General features: G+C 37.4%; 1 protein-coding gene across 1 annotated transcript; it reads right to left on the bottom strand.

The window, feature by feature from the left end:
* Window positions 1–226: 226 nt before the first annotated feature.
* On the bottom strand, window positions 227–17,552 carry ZBTB49 (zinc finger and BTB domain containing 49). Its single transcript, XM_082051589.1, has 8 exons — window positions 17,454–17,552; window positions 16,052–16,225; window positions 12,822–13,927; window positions 8,410–8,456; window positions 4,648–4,721; window positions 3,863–3,945; window positions 3,610–3,771; window positions 227–1,588 (listed from the first exon to the last, which is right to left on the bottom strand). The coding sequence occupies exons 2-8, from the start codon at window positions 16,201–16,203 to the stop codon at window positions 912–914; spliced, it is 2,301 nt and encodes a 766-aa protein (XP_081907715.1). The 5' UTR covers window positions 16,204–16,225; window positions 17,454–17,552; the 3' UTR covers window positions 227–911.
* Between the last annotated feature and the right edge of the window lies 1 nt (window position 17,553).

Raw genomic sequence — 17,553 nt, 5'->3', positions numbered from 1 at the left:
TAAGCAAAGTTTCTATCCTGTAAGAGTCTATTAGTTTCATTAATTAGCCAATGTTTTACATTAATCACTGAAAATCAAGACGATCTACTGGTGTATTGATTGCGTATCTTTATAGTGCAGCTCTTCTTGTGGTGGTATCCCCATTAGCATTGTAAAGATACCTGGAACAGATGGAATTATGTTACTGAAAATCTTCTATAAAAACACGAAACAAGCAATTAAGATATAATGTAAAACAACTTCCCTTTATTCACATTTCCTGATCTTGGTTTTCATTGTACAAATAATCTGCTGTGCAAAATAGTTTATAAAATACTAAAAAAAGCTTTTATTGTAAAAAAATAAAGTTTCTAGATATAACAGTTACTTTGCACTATCACAAATATTGTCCAGTATTTAACATTTAAATTTAATATCACAATACTCCAGCCATGTAAACCAATGATCCTACTGGTAAGAAAGCCACTACTGAAACTCAGGTTCACTAAGGATTTGTTAAATATTTTCCTCTTTACATATCTACACCCTTATACAACTCTGATAACGCATACTTGAATTGCACCTATATCATGAAGTTAGACATTGGGCCATCCTTTCCTTCATTATCAGGTAAAAAATACCAAGTTAAATGGTAAATTTAGTAAATGGTAAATTTTAGTAAATCCTGACAACACACAAGCTACACAGTGCAGTCACAGAACAACAAAGGTCCTTGAAACTAGATTTGAACTTTGCTGAGCAGCAGTGTAAAGGCAGTCTACAGTGGCTTCTGGGCTTGCGTATCTTGATTTCTACCAGCACCCAAACTAGTTGGCTTAAAACCTGGCTCTGACCTCTCTATGCTGCAGTGCAATCACAATCGCTTCAGCATGAAATGCCTCTAAGAAGTTTTGATACAATCACCTGAGCCCTCATTGTTCTAATTCGCTCTCATTCTGCAAGGTCTTCATAGCTAAACCCCAGAGGGTCATGCTGGAGAAGAATGGTCCTTCATTATTCTTGTATGCAGCAGATGATGTTCGACTGCTCAGGGGATCATTACAATGACTGTCCAAGCTAACCACAGAAGAACGAATTGTGGGAATATTATCAGACTGTAAGGGTTCTTCTGCAGAAGATACATCTACTTCTGCATAAGCATATGGTGGTGGTGGTGGTGGAGTTTGTTGTGTTGGAGCTTTTGGGAGTTTAGCAGAACCCACATTCAGTTTCTGATGGTTTGCTGAGTCATGGTGCTGAATCATTGATCGCAATTTACAGTAAGAATCCGCAGAACGATCAAATTCCGTTGAATTTGCACTTGGACGAATGGGAAATTTAACAGACACTGGTAACAAAGTAAGAGACATTTCTTGGCCAAAAGAGTCAGAACTCTGAGATTTGTCAAGATCAGAAGTATCAATCCCTTGGGTAAATTCATCCAGCGTGTTTGGACCTTCATCAGTGGCTTTACAATGCATTTTCTTGTGCCGTCGTAGAACAGCAGAGCGAGTGAAGCACTTGTTACAAGTTTCACAGGTATAGGGTTTTTCTCCTGTGTGAGTCCTTACATGTCTACGCAGGTCACCAGAGCCTGCAAAGCATTTCCCTACAAGACAGAAGAGATTTATTTAGATTTTGTTCTTAACACAAGTGCATAAGCATGTTTTCATTAGAGAAAATATCAAGTGATAATGTATGGTATGTCCCAGCCGTGCTACTTTGTTTATCTAGAACAGGTTCAAACAAGTTCCATCTATTTTTACAATTCAATGACTTGTTTCTTTCTCTTGATCTGATTTTCTAACTTGTGTTTCCCAGGGCTGTAGTTTTTGTCTCCGGAGACAGGAATATCCATTATTATTTGAAAGCTTTGAGTGCTTACAGTTCGTATCAATCTTCATGGAGGAAAAAAAAAATAAACTATTTAATTCATCTGTCTGGAGAAAGTGTGCTGATAAGCTTCTAAGTATATTCCTCCAGTGAGAACTGCATCACAGAAAGTAACAGTTTGTTCATTACCAAGGAACTATTCTTAAAGTGCTGACAAAATTCACTTTTTTGTTAACTTTGAGCTAACATGATGCAGTAGTCCATTTTTTTATATTCTAGACAGAGAATACATCAAAACTACAATTTTTTTATTACTGTAAATATTAGAATACAATAAAATGTTCAACTGTTTGCCTATTTTCAGAACCACAGGCTCAAATAAGCTCAATTACCACACTGCAAAGAAAAAAGTGTCTGATGCTGAATCAGGGCAAAGTGTAGAACAACAAGCAGAACAAGAGAGCATTAATTTCCAGAATTGCTACATGATTCAGACACTTCACGTTCTTTAGGATAGTAGAAATAAGTTGGTACCTATTTGTGATTTTATCTCATTTTACTTAGGTTAAAGATTATTTTGTGTGGAATGATAACAAGTAAAAGGAACTGTGTTATCTGAAAGCCCAATAAAACGGCAGGCTCAATTTTTGGCATCATACATTTCATTCTACTACCCAGATTTCTCTTCAGAAAAGCCATTAACAGTAAGATCACAAATTACTGGAACAACATGTGGATTTTTTGCATAATATGAATGTTTTCTTAAAGCCTGATCAGATCCTCTTTGCACATTTTTTGCCTTCTCAGTACAAGCTGACCTGGGTAAAATGAAAAATAATCAAAAGGCCACTAGAAGATGAAAATAAGCCTATTTTAATGACAGCAAAACAACTGTGTGTTTATTCTTTCATATCATGCATGTCTATATTTCCTCCCTCTGATGCAAGACCTCCAGATAATTTTAGGTCTTCTTGTGCCTCAAGACACTATAAATAAAACATACTGCAGCTGGACATTATCATATGGAGCTACCCTCCTCAAAAGCTGATTCCTGAGAACATGAATGAAATAATACCAAAAAAAGCACTTAAGGGCAGAAAAGTAAGTAGTATGCAGGATGCTAAATAACATGCGAGGTAAGGATAGACAACGCAATTTCTGAGAACGACGTTATACAAGGATGAATCATTGACCTAAGAGCAATTTTCAGACCGCCCAGAAGTATGACGTACCAAGCAGATTTTGAAAACGGGCGTTCTCTGGTATGAAGCATTGATCAAGTTTTGATTTTATTCCAGAGGTTGAAACAAGGTAGAACAAGGTAGCAAAAGGTTGTTATTGTCAACACTATGGTTGAATGCAGTTAAAGCTGAACAGTATTCAATTGGGGGGAGAGGAAAAAGAGGGGAAAAAAAGAAAATCTATGGATAGCCAGGTGATGCCAAACTTAGTTTTCCATCAGAAAGGCCTGTATTGAAAATAAATCAATTTTTGAAGCAGCTAGTATCAGTACTTCTCTAGCAACCATGTACGCAACCAGTGCTGATTCCTCTTATTTCCTTTCACTATTCTTCAACTGAAATTCACTTTTTAACTTATTTATAGCAGCTAAAGGAGTTTAGTATATCAAATGAAAGACTATTAAGTATGCAAGACAGAAGATTTTGTGAAAAACTTCCACAACGTGGTATTTCAATTTGAAATAATTTCAGTTAATTGCTATTCTGCTGACATAGGAACTGTTAGTTATAATTTTAAAAGCAAAGACACTATCAAGCTACGCACAGTAAACCTTACCACATGCGGAACAGCTGTATGGTCTCTCTCCAGTATGCCTAATTCTGTGCTTTACTAATTTTCGTTGCATGTTGAATGACTTCCCGCATTCATCACAGGTGAACACTTTGTCTGCGGTATGGGTCTTTTTGTGCTCCTTTAAATTACTGAAGTTACTGAACCCTAGAAAAAAAACAACAGATACTGAGATCAAAATGAATCCTCTCATTTCAATCAAAAAACCTCAGAGGCAGAAACTTTGGTTCTTGCATACCTCTGCCACAGATATCACATAGATGAGGCTTTTCTCCAGAATGAATAATAATATGGCGTTGAACATCACCAGAAGCAGCAAATCTGTAACAGAATACAGAAACCCAATTACTGTCTTTGTAAGTCCCTTACTCTCCTAAACTGAGTATCATGGGAAAACCAACTATAATGAATGCCTGATGTGCTGAACAAAGATTAGATTCTAAAAGACAAATAAATGGATGCATTTAAGAAAAACATTTTGAAGCTGGCAATGTCCAACTACACTTATAAAAACAAACAAACAAGAAACCCCTTTCACCATTAATGCTGCTAATTTATTCTGCATTTAACTTAGTGTAAGTACAAATGCTGCTCCTAAATTAGTGCATTTTCTGTCATCTTTTAGCAGAAGGCAGAAACATTTAATGCTTTGCATAAATTTGTCAAATTTTGCATACTTTATAATTTCCATAAACTGTAACAAAAATTATGTGACCAAATAATGAAAAAAAATGTGAGGGAAATGTACAAACCAGCATGACTTATTGTGACTCACACTGTTCAAAATACACATAAGAGTATATGTATATCCTTAATTGAAGATACCAATACACATAAAATTAAGGCCACAGACTATATATGTGGTAACATGTTTATCTTATTATTGAGGCATGCAACATGACACTTGCATTTTAATCCCATCAGTCTTTTAAACAAAATTAACAGCATGCTGCCTTAGCTTTTGGCCCTATCAAGAACAAATTTAATCATGTTAACTTTACCAAGATGAACAATTCTACTCACCTCTTCCCACAGATTTCACAAATGTATGGCTTTTCACCAGAATGTCGACGTAAATGTGTCTGGAGATTACCAGCCTGAAAGGACAATAATTTAAACATTTAAATTCAGCTAGTCTGTTGCTGTATACAAATAAAAAGACAATGATGGGAACTATGAGATTGGCTTTTTATTCCTAATTCTAAGGTAGTGAATACTTCAAAACATGTAGGAACTCAAGCATTCTTATCTAGTAAAGGCAGACTGCTACATACTTCAAGATCAAACTACTTATGTATGCAATTATACATTGACAAGAACAACAACAACAAAAAAAAAAGCCTGGAATCAAATGCAAGGAAAAAGACCTATAGTTGAAAATAGATCCAATCATAAATGAAAATTACACCACCCAGATTGCAGTGAAGAAGAAAACTTACTAGTAATACAATTCATGTTAGTCTCATTTTCCCTGTTCTACAAATAAAATGTTGCTACATCAGGATGTCTGAATTCACCTATCAGGAGGCTAAAAAGAAAAGAATAGGGTAAACATTTTTCAATCCATAAAAGAGTTAGAGCCAAGCGCTCCAAACCTATAAATATTTACTGATATCAAAACAAAACAGAAGAAGTACAGAAATGAACAAATGGGATTCCTGGTAACTAATTTTAATTACATATCTTTCCTTTCTCAATCCTGTAAAAATCATGCCAGTCTAGCAGGCAAACCAGATAATGACTACACAAAACCATCTTACTCATTCCAACTTTTTTTTTTTTTTTTTAAAGCCACTGGTTCTTCTGCATGGCTAATCCACTGAGATTCCAGTTCTCAAACCACAAGATACAGCGAGTCTGCATAGAAGAGCTGCAGATGTTCCATATATTGTGCATATTTCCACAGTCAGTTTTTAACCCGTCTGTTCTCCTTGATGTATAACTGCCTGGTTTTATCTAAGTACACTAAAGAAACACTAAGTCCTTTCAATCAGGAAAGAAAACTGGGGATGCAAAGATTATCTTGTCCTCCTTCATCACAGTAAGATAACAAAAATAAGACCCACCAGTAATTTCTTCCAACTCCTTTAGGTAATAAATAACCTGTGATGACCAATCACTGTAATCACAGCTTAAAATATACCAGCACTAAAGTAACGCAGACACACAAACAGCCATAGAGGACAACATCCAATGGATTGCCTTTTGAACCCCGAGAGAGCTTCCTTTAACCCTTGTGCAGTTTTTCAGACAACAGTTTGACTGAACCGCTGTTCTCTCAGGCCAAACTTTATAATGCTGAAATCCATCCAAAGAGAGGCATTAGGCTCCTATTTCTGAGGAAAGAGAAGACTAAACCGACTTCTCCGTGGAGTAATTTGTGCTTTGCAAAGATGACAGGATTTTATGCACAGGTTCATTTGAGAGAAGCATACAGAAGACAGAACCTTTACCTCTATCCATGTCACAAAACAAACCGTATCATAGGCATTTGAAAGTTATTCTGGGTAAAGACAAGAGGGTGAATTTGAAGTGCAACAATTATTCTGAAATAGTTCCCATATAGGTATTTTTTAGTCAGAGTAGCAGGTAGTAGAGGATCCATTTCCTTATTACAAGTCTCTGTCACTCCCTCCTAATAAGGGCAAAAGTTATTAACTATACTGACACACACACAAAAAATAGTTAAAAACATCAGTAACTTGTATTCTTCCTAAGATTTCAGGTGGTACCCAGCATTGTTTAAGGCATAATATGCCATCCTAATGAAAAAGTATAAGAGAACTTTTGCTACCATTTCAGTGAAAGCAAAAAAATGCTCAGAAGGATCCTCTTACTGATACTGATTGCAGACCACTCCTCACCAATGTGGAGACTAGAGAGGTACGCTAGACTTACCCTGTTTGTAACTAGAGTACCTTTAAAGTGAAGGAACTAATGCATATGATCCCCCAAAAGAAGCTCTGCAGAAGGAGGCGGGAGCTAAAACACAATATCCTGAGTCACCAACCAGAGAAGGACCAAATAGCAACAAGCTGTCTACTAGTAGTAAGCAAAGATGCAGGCTTGGAAGTACAAAAGGAACTTTTTCCTCCAGAAATCAAACACATTTATGGTTATTTGTTCAAGATTATTAGTTCCTATGTCAGTTTTCACTACCTTCTTCATTTTCTGTGTCACATTCCAACACACATCAGTCACATTCAGCAGGACATACTACCAGGCACCACCAGTGCACAGTCTCAAAAGCACAGAACATAAGGCTTAAATAAGAAAAGCGTTACTATTTCTGTCCTTGCAGACCGAGAAGATCAAGAACAAGATCAAAGATGGTCTTTTAAGCAAAAAGTAGATAGTAATTACCCTTGCATCTTACTTTCTGGTAGGTAGAGTCCTATTTATTTGTACTACTCCAAAGCAAGTACCTCAGAAGAATGCAAGTCCCCTTTTACGAGCAGTGAGAACCGCAGCACGCAAGCTGAATGCTACGGCTCATACTCTGGATGTGCAGGTATTTATCCAGCAGTATTTATCTATCTGTACCTTCAGGCAAATGAGGTGATGGTGAGAGGAGAGCAGCTCTCATGCCTGTCATACACTAGGAGTGTCTGAAGCTTCTTTATTCCCGCTTCCCCCACAGTAATGGTACAGAATACCACTCTATTTGCCAAAAGTATTCCTAATGAAATTTGGAAATATTCACTTTTTTCTTTTAATAACTAGAAGCTGAGCCATCAGAATGAAGGAAAACATACGTTCTTTGCCTAATAAGCAGATCCAGTTTTACTCAAATGCCTGATAAGCATGATGAAACAGTATCGCACACTTGATGCAGTGTTACATTCATATTTAGTAACAGATGGAACTGCATCAGATTCATGGGCCAAAGAAGTACCACTGGTGGATTACAAAACTGGAGCAAGAGAAGTGCAGGCACGGGTGGGTGGGTGGGTGGACAAAGACCAAATAATTCTAATCCTTAAACCATACAAAAACCAAACCCAATAATTATTATTTAATCTTAGCATAAAATTATGCACCTGTCCATTGTCTCCTGTGCTTAAGTGCACATATTCCAACCAAGAAAAGAAACAGACATTTTTTGGAAACGTGAGACAGCTAGGCACCAAATTTGTAGAAATACAAATGAATTGTTGTACCCAGAACAGCAAACAAGCACTGGAGGGCAAATGAAGACAGCTGAACCTTAGGCCCCATACCTAAGTAGGGAATTTCACAAGAGTTTTTTTTAATCATAGCGAAGTTTTGTCACTTCAGACAGACTGTGCTGTTCTTCTCTGCAGAAGAAAACTGACTCAAAAAAATCTGCTTAATAATTGAAGCCATTCAGGAAGATGGAACTGTATTGTAAACACAACATTACATACAATTCTAACCTGTATTTCTTTTCAGATATGGTAAAAATGCTATTCCAAACATATCCCTAAGCATAATGCAAAAGCACAATCTGCAGGCGAATGTTCTCTGTATTGCAAATATAGTTGTGGGTCTGTATAGTTAAAACACTCATTTGAAGGTAAAATACATAACAAATCCACTGAGAGCAGACAGGATCAAAGGTACGAAACGTATCAAAGAAATCTAAACCATTTAACATGTTATCTTCAAATAAGACATTTCAATCCTTTATCCCTGAAATCAAGTCTGTCTTTGAACAAAAAAAAAAAAATCTAATTTATAGACTTTAAACCAAGTTTATTTTTAGAATCAACACAGATGCATTTCATTTTCAAATGCAAGTACCATAATATAAAATATTCCCACCTGTGAGAAGTGTTTCCCACAAATGTTACATTCAAAAGGTTTCTCACCTAAAAGGAGAAGAAACAGAACATAGAACTTCTAGTAGTTGCAATAAAATACGTTTTAAATTGCTACACTTCCTTTTAAAACATGTAATGTAAGAGTAAAAATATCCCCAAAAGGACACTTACCCATGTATATAAGGGGAATTCCAGAGGGAAGTACAGCATTTGTCATTAGCTCATAAGGCATATTTGCTCAGAAAGAGAATTTATCTTTCAAATCGAGTAGGTAGAAGAATTTTGATACATACAGGAATATTTTATAATTTTTTAACAAATACTGTTTTTTTCCAAATGAAAGGGGTACCATACCTCCAGGAGGAACAGAACAGATGACAAGGTCCTAAGAAAACAACAACAAAAGCTCTAGGAAATGCACCAGTTTTTCCACGCACAAAGGTCCACTCATAAAAAGAACACGGAACACAGAGAAGCTAATTTGGAAGGATTGTTTTCTCTGTTCAACGTGTACCATACATCTCTGATCAGCACGTAGGCATTCACTTCCAGCAAATATATATGTCTTTAAATTCCCATCATATATAAGAATATGTGATAATTAACACAAGTATTTTGCTCCAAAATTCTGAGTTTATACTTGCAAAACTGGTGTTCTTGCATCTCCAAAAGAGTATTATATGAACAGAAATCCACCCTGAGATAACTAGAGGGAAAGGAAGGGAGTTGGAAGCTCAAATTGCTCAAAACTATTGTTGTAGGCTCCATGCAGCCTCATTATAACTGTACTGATGTACAAAGAGCTGGAGGTTTTCTTCTCCCCCATGATAAAGATAAAATAAAAAAGTTTTGTTTGAAAAGAAACATCAGATTAGTTTTTGGAGAACAATTTTGCACCTGCATGAAACTCCAAAGCACTAGGCATATCAAGCAACCTATTCCAAGAATGAATTCTAGCAGAAATACTAGATTACTCACAGCATTGTAGCATCCCTCAGGTAAGGTGGAGCTAATTGCTTCCTAGGGCATTTCAGTGAGAGTGTATCTAGCAAGCTGAAGATGATTCTTCTCTACCTATCAGTGGTGAGACCATATGTAGAGCCTTTAGGCAAACTGGAAACGATAGTGCTGTCAACATCTAATGGGAAGACAGATGAAACCAGGTTGTTCTTGAAGGTACCCAGTGACAGGACAAGAGGTGACAGACACAAGTTAGATCATGAGAAATTCCCATTATACCTAGGAAAAGAATCTTATACCCCACGAGGGTGGCTAAGTACTGGCACTGGTTTCCTGAAGAACTTGTGGAATCTTTGTCCTTGAATATATCAGAAATTTGACCACATAAGGTCATGAGCAAAACAACCAAATCTAATTTGACCTGCCTTGAGCAGAGGATTGGACTGGATGACCTTCAGGGGTCCATCCTAATCTAAATTATTCTGTGATTCTATGACTGTCATTAAATTCCAAATGAAAAAAAACTTATCTGAAAACACTAATCTTCTCAAAGACCATGGCTGGATCAACAGTAACAGATAAAACTTAGGGAAAACTAATAATTGGACTACAATTAAGACAATGCTTAAACAAACATCCAGGGGACTGCCTTGTGCTTCCTATCTTCTGTTGCATCCTTCTTGTTCAATACTCTGCAAGCGATGAAGTACGCAGTAGTGGGATCAAAGCAGTGGTGTGTCAGCTCCAGTGGAGAAAGGCATGAAGGCAGCAGCAGTGTTCCTGAAGAGACCACAAAGGTGAGGAACAGGACCCACTAAAGCACTGAACACCGGCAACTTGCTCAAGCAAAGCTCAGAAGGAAAAGGTTGAGGAACAACAGTGTATTGCATGACAGTGTGACTCTGCTACTCTGCTCCTGTTGTTTTACATCCTGCCAAGCCCTGTCCACAGGGGTTGGGGAGTGGGGTTGAGATGTTTTAAAAACCCAAAAAAGAGAACACTGGATATTCCTGGATAGGTGAGGACTGTTTAAGAGAGAGATATTTGCTTCCTTTTTTTTTTTTTTTTTCCAGACAGGTCAATTTAATAAAAAAAATTGACAAAACAGTCAAGTCAAAATCAATCAAGTCAATGCAATAAGCTTTGTTTAGAGGTTCCTTCAAATATCTGCTAGTGATACAATTAAAATAGCTAGACAATCTAACACAACAGCTCGTGTTGAACACAGTATGCCTGTCCTTCACATAGACAACTCATCAATGCAACAATGTTAACCTGTAAATTCTTTAGCAGTTCCTAGTGTTTGCAGACAGAGAATTTCACATGTGCTTTTCCTTGACAGCCAGGCTACCACAGCACTTATGCTGAGAGAGTTGTCATTTGTGGGTTAAAAACTGGCTTGCCGTTGTGAAAGGTGCATTTCAGTAACTTGCTTCCTTCATCTCTTCAGCAAAACCAGATTTGGAGGACTTTCAGTAAGCGCTGTAATACTTAAATATGTGATAACCCTTTTGCTCAGTTCTAGAAAACAAAGTGTTTCAATAAAATTGGTTAGCTAGCAATTTCCTGTGCTTTCTGAAGTGGCAGATGAATGGAAATGGCCTTTAGAATATACTGGCATTACTTAGCTACCAGTATACCTAATATTGATGATATAGATGTGCCTTGTACCTTCAGCTACAGATCCTTCCTGTATTAACATCCTATTCACTGTTCGCTGCAATTTTCTGAGTACTCTTTTCAGACTAGTTGGATATTTAAAAACGAATTAACATGATCCTAAAATAACAGGCATATTTAGTCATATTCTTGCCTCAGTTTTTTCATCCTTCTTTGATGTGCATATTATTTGTTAAACTTAAACTTCATCAGTTTAGCACATTTATAGAAGAATGTCAATGACACATTAATCAGTATTCAAGTCTGGAATTTTTTTAAAACTACTGGAACAACACAGAATTCCTGAATCCAGTGTACACTCAGACTAGTACAGCAGAACAGCAACAACAAAACCAAGTCTAGGATCACTTTTCTTACACAATGTAAAAAGCCAGTTCATATCAGGCAGTGTTGTGAAACGTGAAACAACATTTACCAGAGCTTAAGCGGAGTGGAAGCATGTGTAAATACACAGACCTCAAATAAAAAGAAACAAATTAATGGAAACACAAATAACCTTGCAAAGCTACTGCAACCCTTTTTTGAGAGAGATGCATTTGTATATTGTATATCTGTACACAATACACGGAAAAAGAAAAGGCAAAAAATATTCAACAGCTTAATCAGGAATAAAGCCATCTCAAGGACCTGGAATCAATGCTGTTACTTGACTAGCTAAGGTAGTTCTTAAAAACTCTTAAAAAAACATATCTAAAGTTGTGGAAATAAAATAGCACACGCTGTTTAAACTGAACAGACAAATGAGTTGATTCAAAGTTAGACTGGGTCTTGTTTTTTGGTCACCTGTTTCTCGTTGCCCCTTTCGCGAGATGTGCATCCATTCTTATCAATGACCTTGCATACCATTGCTATGTCTACCAAAACATGTATCTGGCTTTTCAGAAAAATGCAGCTAATATGAAGGCTTTAGCTGACAAGCAAATTCGCTAAAAGAGAAACTTGTTTTTAACAAAACTAGGACAGGTAATTCTTAAAAACTCTTAAAAAAACCGTATCTAAAGTTGTGGAAATATAACAGCATATGCTCGTTAAACTGGACAGACAAATGAGTTGATTCAAAGTTAGACTGGGTCTTGTTTTTCACTAGAATAAAAAGATACTTAGAAATAAATCTATACTAGGTTTAAAAATAGTATTACCTGTGGGTTTTTAAAACAAAGTAAATTAATTCAAAATTCCTATTCAGTCTGCAGCCTACTTGTCTGCAAGAGCATTACTTTATCGGAAACCACAATGAAAATTGTTCACACTAGAAAAAAAGTACATAAATTAATTACAGAGCATGCTTCTACAGGTTAAAAAGAAGTGACCAGCAAGCCCTAATCACTTGCATCTTACAAGGAATATATTGACCAGAGAGAAATGAGGTCGTCTGAAACAGTTCTAGTATCTCCCACTATCCATTTACGCTTTTCATTGTTATCTGTCTCAGACTTCTGACTCTGACAAACTGACTAGAAATGCCTCTTCTAAATGCATGAAAAAAATAAAAATTTCATTGAAATATCATGCAACATTCTTTGAAAAACAACCCTAAAAAAATATGAAGGAAAAATCTTAATACAACTCTCAGCTAAACTCAATTTTACAGTCTTTATTCCTGTATGATTATTAATTTAAAAAACAACAACAACAAAAAACAACAAACACATCACAAAACCACCACCTTTTGAAAGCAGGCCCTTATCCAGTATCTCTGAATAAAGAGATACAACAAGACATGCTCTTTAACTGAAATATTTGGTCTGCAGACCAAGTTATTGATACCTGTACCTGTATGAGACCTTTTGTGGAGCTCCAAATTGCTTGGATGTTTGAAAGCCTTCCCACATAATTCACAAGTATATTGCCTCTGCGACTGAAGAGTCTGTGATTGCCCTTCTTGTTCCAAAGGACCTTGAGGTCTTTCCATTTCAACAGTTTGTTCAAAATTCTCAGAATTCACTACATCTTCAGCTTCTTTTTCTTCAGTAACTCTAACATTTGTCATGTCCATGGTACTTTCATTTACAGATTCAATTACTCCTGCTATTCTGCTCTCATCTCTTTTAGGCTCAGGTGGCTCCTCTGCAGATTTCTGAGATCTTAGAAAATTTAACTTTTTGAGGTGTATTGCCTTTTTCAGCCGCATCTGCTTGGTGGGCTGCATAAGCGTGCTTTCTGCATCTTGGTCTGCAGCGGCTTCATTAACAGACTGAACCAGAAAGTTTGATGGTAAATGATCAGAGGTTTCCAGAATACACTCTGAGTGATTGACAGTACATGAGTTACTCTCTACTGTGTTTATTTCTGTAGATGTGTTGTACGAATAGGATTGTTCTGCCACTCTTTCATTATTAGAGCAAGCATTTTGCTTATAGAACTGTTTACTGTAAAAGTTACGTAGTTTATAATAGTAGTTTGGTTGTTTAAATGGAAGCTCTGTGCAGTTGCCATCTAAGGAATCTTGTGGTTGTTTCTGTACATCACCTGAGGGCGCATGAGCATTAACAGACTGCGATGCATGAGAATGGTGGTCAGCCAAGACTTTATTAGCTTGTGTGTCAGATGAGCATTCATGCAATAGGTTTGTTCCATAACCATCACTGGCACAGCCAGTATCTGCAGTCAAAGTATTCTGCAGTGAAAATATGCTATTACAAGGCATGCTGGCTGTTTGCCCTACAGCTGTAGAAGATTTTAAAAAGGTGTGGCAAATGTTCAGCACATTTTGCACTTGGAGACACTGCGCAATATCCAGCATAGCCTGTACATTGTCCTGGCTAAGATCCAGGTGAGAGGTGTACATGAAGTCCAAGATCTGGCCTATCCCACCTACATTTTTAATGTCCAAGTGAAAAACATCATTCTTCTGGCCTGAAGAATTCTGGAATAGGGTCCTGATAAAATAAGGCAAATATTCAAACACACACATGAGTAATTCACAAACACTTTTAATAAAAATATACACATACACCTCAGACAGACTGCCTGGCATGAAACAAGAACTTATGCTATAAGGTCTTATCTAGATTGCTGTGTTTTTGAAGACAAACATCTCAAAACTGCTCAATTGTCTTACATATTAGTTCTACGCTAGTATACTTAAAGTATAAATCAAAGCAAACAATCCTTTATATAACTTTAATTTTCTATATTTTTCATGTTGTGAAGTCACACCCTATACCTGTAGTTTTCTATCCAATGTTCTTTACGTATTAGGTGCAGTGGTGTGTTTATGGACTATTTGCAAAAATATGTTAACTCAGAATGGTGTTTCTCATTCCACCATGACAACTAAAACAGGACATGAGAAATTTTCTAGTAAAAAGGAGCAGACAGACCTCAAAGTCAGCTAAACTGTTCTCTACTGGAAACTGAGCTTGTCCATCAAACTTTATCAGTAAACTTTAAAGTTATTATTATTAATTCTTTCTCCACAAGTATATGAGAAGATTGTAATAGCAAACAAGAGGATGGCATTATTTTCAATCTATTCTCTCTTATCCAAAATAATATATTTTTACTTGTACTGGATTAGAACCAAGTAAAAGAATAACAAAGAGTACAGGTACACGAGCTTAAAACAGCCATCCACCCAATACCCACTGAATTGTCATTAAGGTGTCTAAATAATTCCAAAGACTTCTTACTAGTTGATATAAAGTATTCTTAGCATCAGAGCTGTAGTTCTTCACATCCATAATCAGTTCTAGATTAAGTGTTCTGCCTCAGTCAGCACCTTCACACCTTTCAATTAAACCCCGCAGCCTCTAACCTGGTTACTCTCACAGTAAATGATACATAAATGGCATCAGGTCACTCCTATGTAGCTGTTTTCCTACACCAGGAAACACCCTGAACTTGATGATTCCTCTCCGTGGATTAACTCTCAAATTAGGTTTTGTTTAACGGTGGGTATAATATCAATGATCTCTGAATCTCAAGCATATGAGAGTCTAGGCTTAAACTTTAGGAATGCAGAGTTTCAGATGCATCTCCATGCTTAAGTTGTCCTATCCTCACACTTACATGCTACTCTGAAGCCAGTGCTCACATCCAAATTATTTAATAAATCCAGCCGATACTATCTAAATTAAAACCAGAACTATAATGAACAGATCTGGGTTGAGAATCCAAATTATATATATCTCTCTATATATAAATATATATCACTTAGTTATTTTTAACTACTTTAAAAATTTCAGTCTTTGAGCATAATTTCACTTCAGCATCAGGATTAAAACACTGGAGGAGAAAAGGAAAAACAACCTGTCTTCTTTTTTCCCTCAGCCATAACATAAAAGTAATTTTCTTAGATAAGAATTGGTAGTCAAGCTATAGATGTTGCAAGAAGGTCTAAAAACTGCTAGATCTAACAGCTTACTCATAGCTAACATAAAACACTAAGTTGGGTGATCCAGCATCCCCCAAAATTTGGAGGATCAATGAGGTCTATGCAGAGGGGAATAAAACCAGTGATGAGGCTTCATGGGCCACCTGTATACTTCAAAATACAGACGTTATCTCTCTGAGAATCTGTTCTACAATAACCTATATAGTCAAATTTTATTTTGAATATATAATGAGTGAAACAATTCACATTATCTGGAAATGGATAACATGAATTGTTTCATCAATTACATCCCTTATCTGGCTCTGTTCACATATTCTACTATGCTTTTGTAAATGGTTATCTTTTCATACTGAAATAATGAATGCTGGTTCATGCCAGAACCCATTATATGAGGCACTGTAAGCAAGTAAGGATCAAAAAAACGCCAAACTCAAAGAGCATAGTAGTTAACTATGGATATCTAAAAAACAGATTAGGACGGTCACAGTCTTTAATCAGATTAAATATTTGATACAGGTTTATCTGTGGACAAATAATTCAATTTTTCCCCAAACACTCCAACAGTTACTTAGTCTGCAACTACCAGAAAAAAATACCTTTCTCAGAGAAAACCTCAATCAACAGCATTCAGTTCACTTTTTTAATAGAAGAATTTTCTTTCACATACCTGAAATATTGACTGAAAGCAGCTAATACATTTTTGTGTGCTTTGAAGCAGACACCTTTTACCACCAGCATGCAGTCACAGAGAAGACCCTGAATGCGCTGTTCATGTAGCTGCTGGAGAAGATGACAACTATGGCTAGCAACAGTGTCCATGCTAGAAAATCACTTAAATTACCTACAATGAAATAAAATGCTAATAAGAATTTTAAATATTAAATTGCAAAACTAATTTAGAATATAAAGAATATTTTTGCAGTTTGTTATAGCTTCCAAAGGAATCAGACTTCAGCTTACACCTGCAATGTGAGATCTAATGACATTTCCCTGATTAAAGATGAGTCACAATATTGCTCAACAGTAAAAATACAGCAATATACATAAGGAATATTGGTGTTAATGATGTTTTGCTTACAAGAAAAGGCATCGGCAAAATTTGCTAATGGTGCTGCCAATAAACCAAACTCCATAACAACAACAAAAACCACAATATATTTCAAAAAAAAAATCACTTCCTTGAACAGGTTGAAGGGAAGACAAATAACATTCCCACATAACATGTTTACATTCAATTCCATACTTCCTTTTTTTGGAAGAAAGATGGAACTCCTCCCCTGCACCCTTGTAAATATGAAAGCAAAATTTCAACTATGAGGGCAATTAGAACTTCTAGTCTTCTAACTAATAAATGAAGCAGAAAAAAACACCTTGGATTAAACATGAGAAGAAAGTGGTTGCCCGCCTTCTCAATTCTCATGAGTGCTAAAGGCTCCACATTTTAATTTATTCTGTTACTCTGTGATTCGCAGCCTCCTGTTGTCTTAAGGTCGGCAATATTATATTGTACCTTCCTATTTATTCTTATCATGCCTATTACTAGGCTTTAAAATAAAGAAGTCACATCTGTTTGCCAGACAACCACTTCCTTTGTGTATCTTTCCCACCACAGCATCTTGCAAGTACTTTTACAACCTGTGAACTCAGACTGTCAGCCAGCAGAGAGGGCAAACAGTCCGAGCTGCTCCCGAGCAAGAGGAGCCCTAGCAACACGGTCGCTATTTACAGCTGAGCTGCCATTTCAGGCTCCCCTCAGCCTAAAGCTCAGGCTCGGTGCAGCACGGAGGGTTCGCCTCAGAGGAGCGGGCGCCGAGGGGAGGGCAGGCTCTGCCCGGGAAGGCGCGGAGACACGGCAGATGGAGCGGAGCCGGGCGGGGGGGCGGCAGCGGGGCCCGAGCAGCCGCTGCCGCAGGGGGACGGGGCTCAGGGCGGGCCAAGCGCCAACAGCCGCAGCGAGAGAACGCGGCCGCCACACCGCCCTCAGCGGGGGCAACGCGGCGGCACCGACTGGCAGAGGCGGGCAGGGCGGCCGAGCAGAAAGAGCCGGCCCTGCCGAACCCGGCGCTTACCGGCTCCGGCCACCTCCCAGCTCCATCCCCGCGCGGCCGCCCGGCGGCAACCCCGGTCCCATCACCGGCCTCGGCCCCGCCGCTTCCGCTTCCGCGGGGG

The sequence above is a fragment of the Streptopelia decaocto genome (assembly GCF_964273445.1).
Source record: "Streptopelia decaocto genome assembly, chromosome: 4".
Lineage (NCBI taxonomy): Eukaryota > Metazoa > Chordata > Aves > Columbiformes > Columbidae > Streptopelia > Streptopelia decaocto.
The sequence above is the reverse complement of the archived record's forward strand: the minus strand, read 5'-3'. Positions and strand labels throughout refer to the sequence as shown.

Excerpts from the sequence above, each read along its gene's own strand:
- ZBTB49 (XM_082051589.1), bottom strand. The coding sequence starts at position 16,203 with ATGGACACTGTTGCTAGCCATAGTTGTCATCTTCTCCAGCAGCTACAT. Across the intron at positions 8,457-12,821 it reads CCACAAAAGGTCTCATACAG|GTGAGAAACCTTTTGAATGT; the intron begins GTACAGGTATCA and ends TTCTCCTTTTAG. Across the intron at positions 1,589-3,609 it reads ATACAGCTGTTCCGCATGTG|GGAAATGCTTTGCAGGCTCT; the intron begins GTAAGGTTTACT and ends TCTGTCTTGTAG.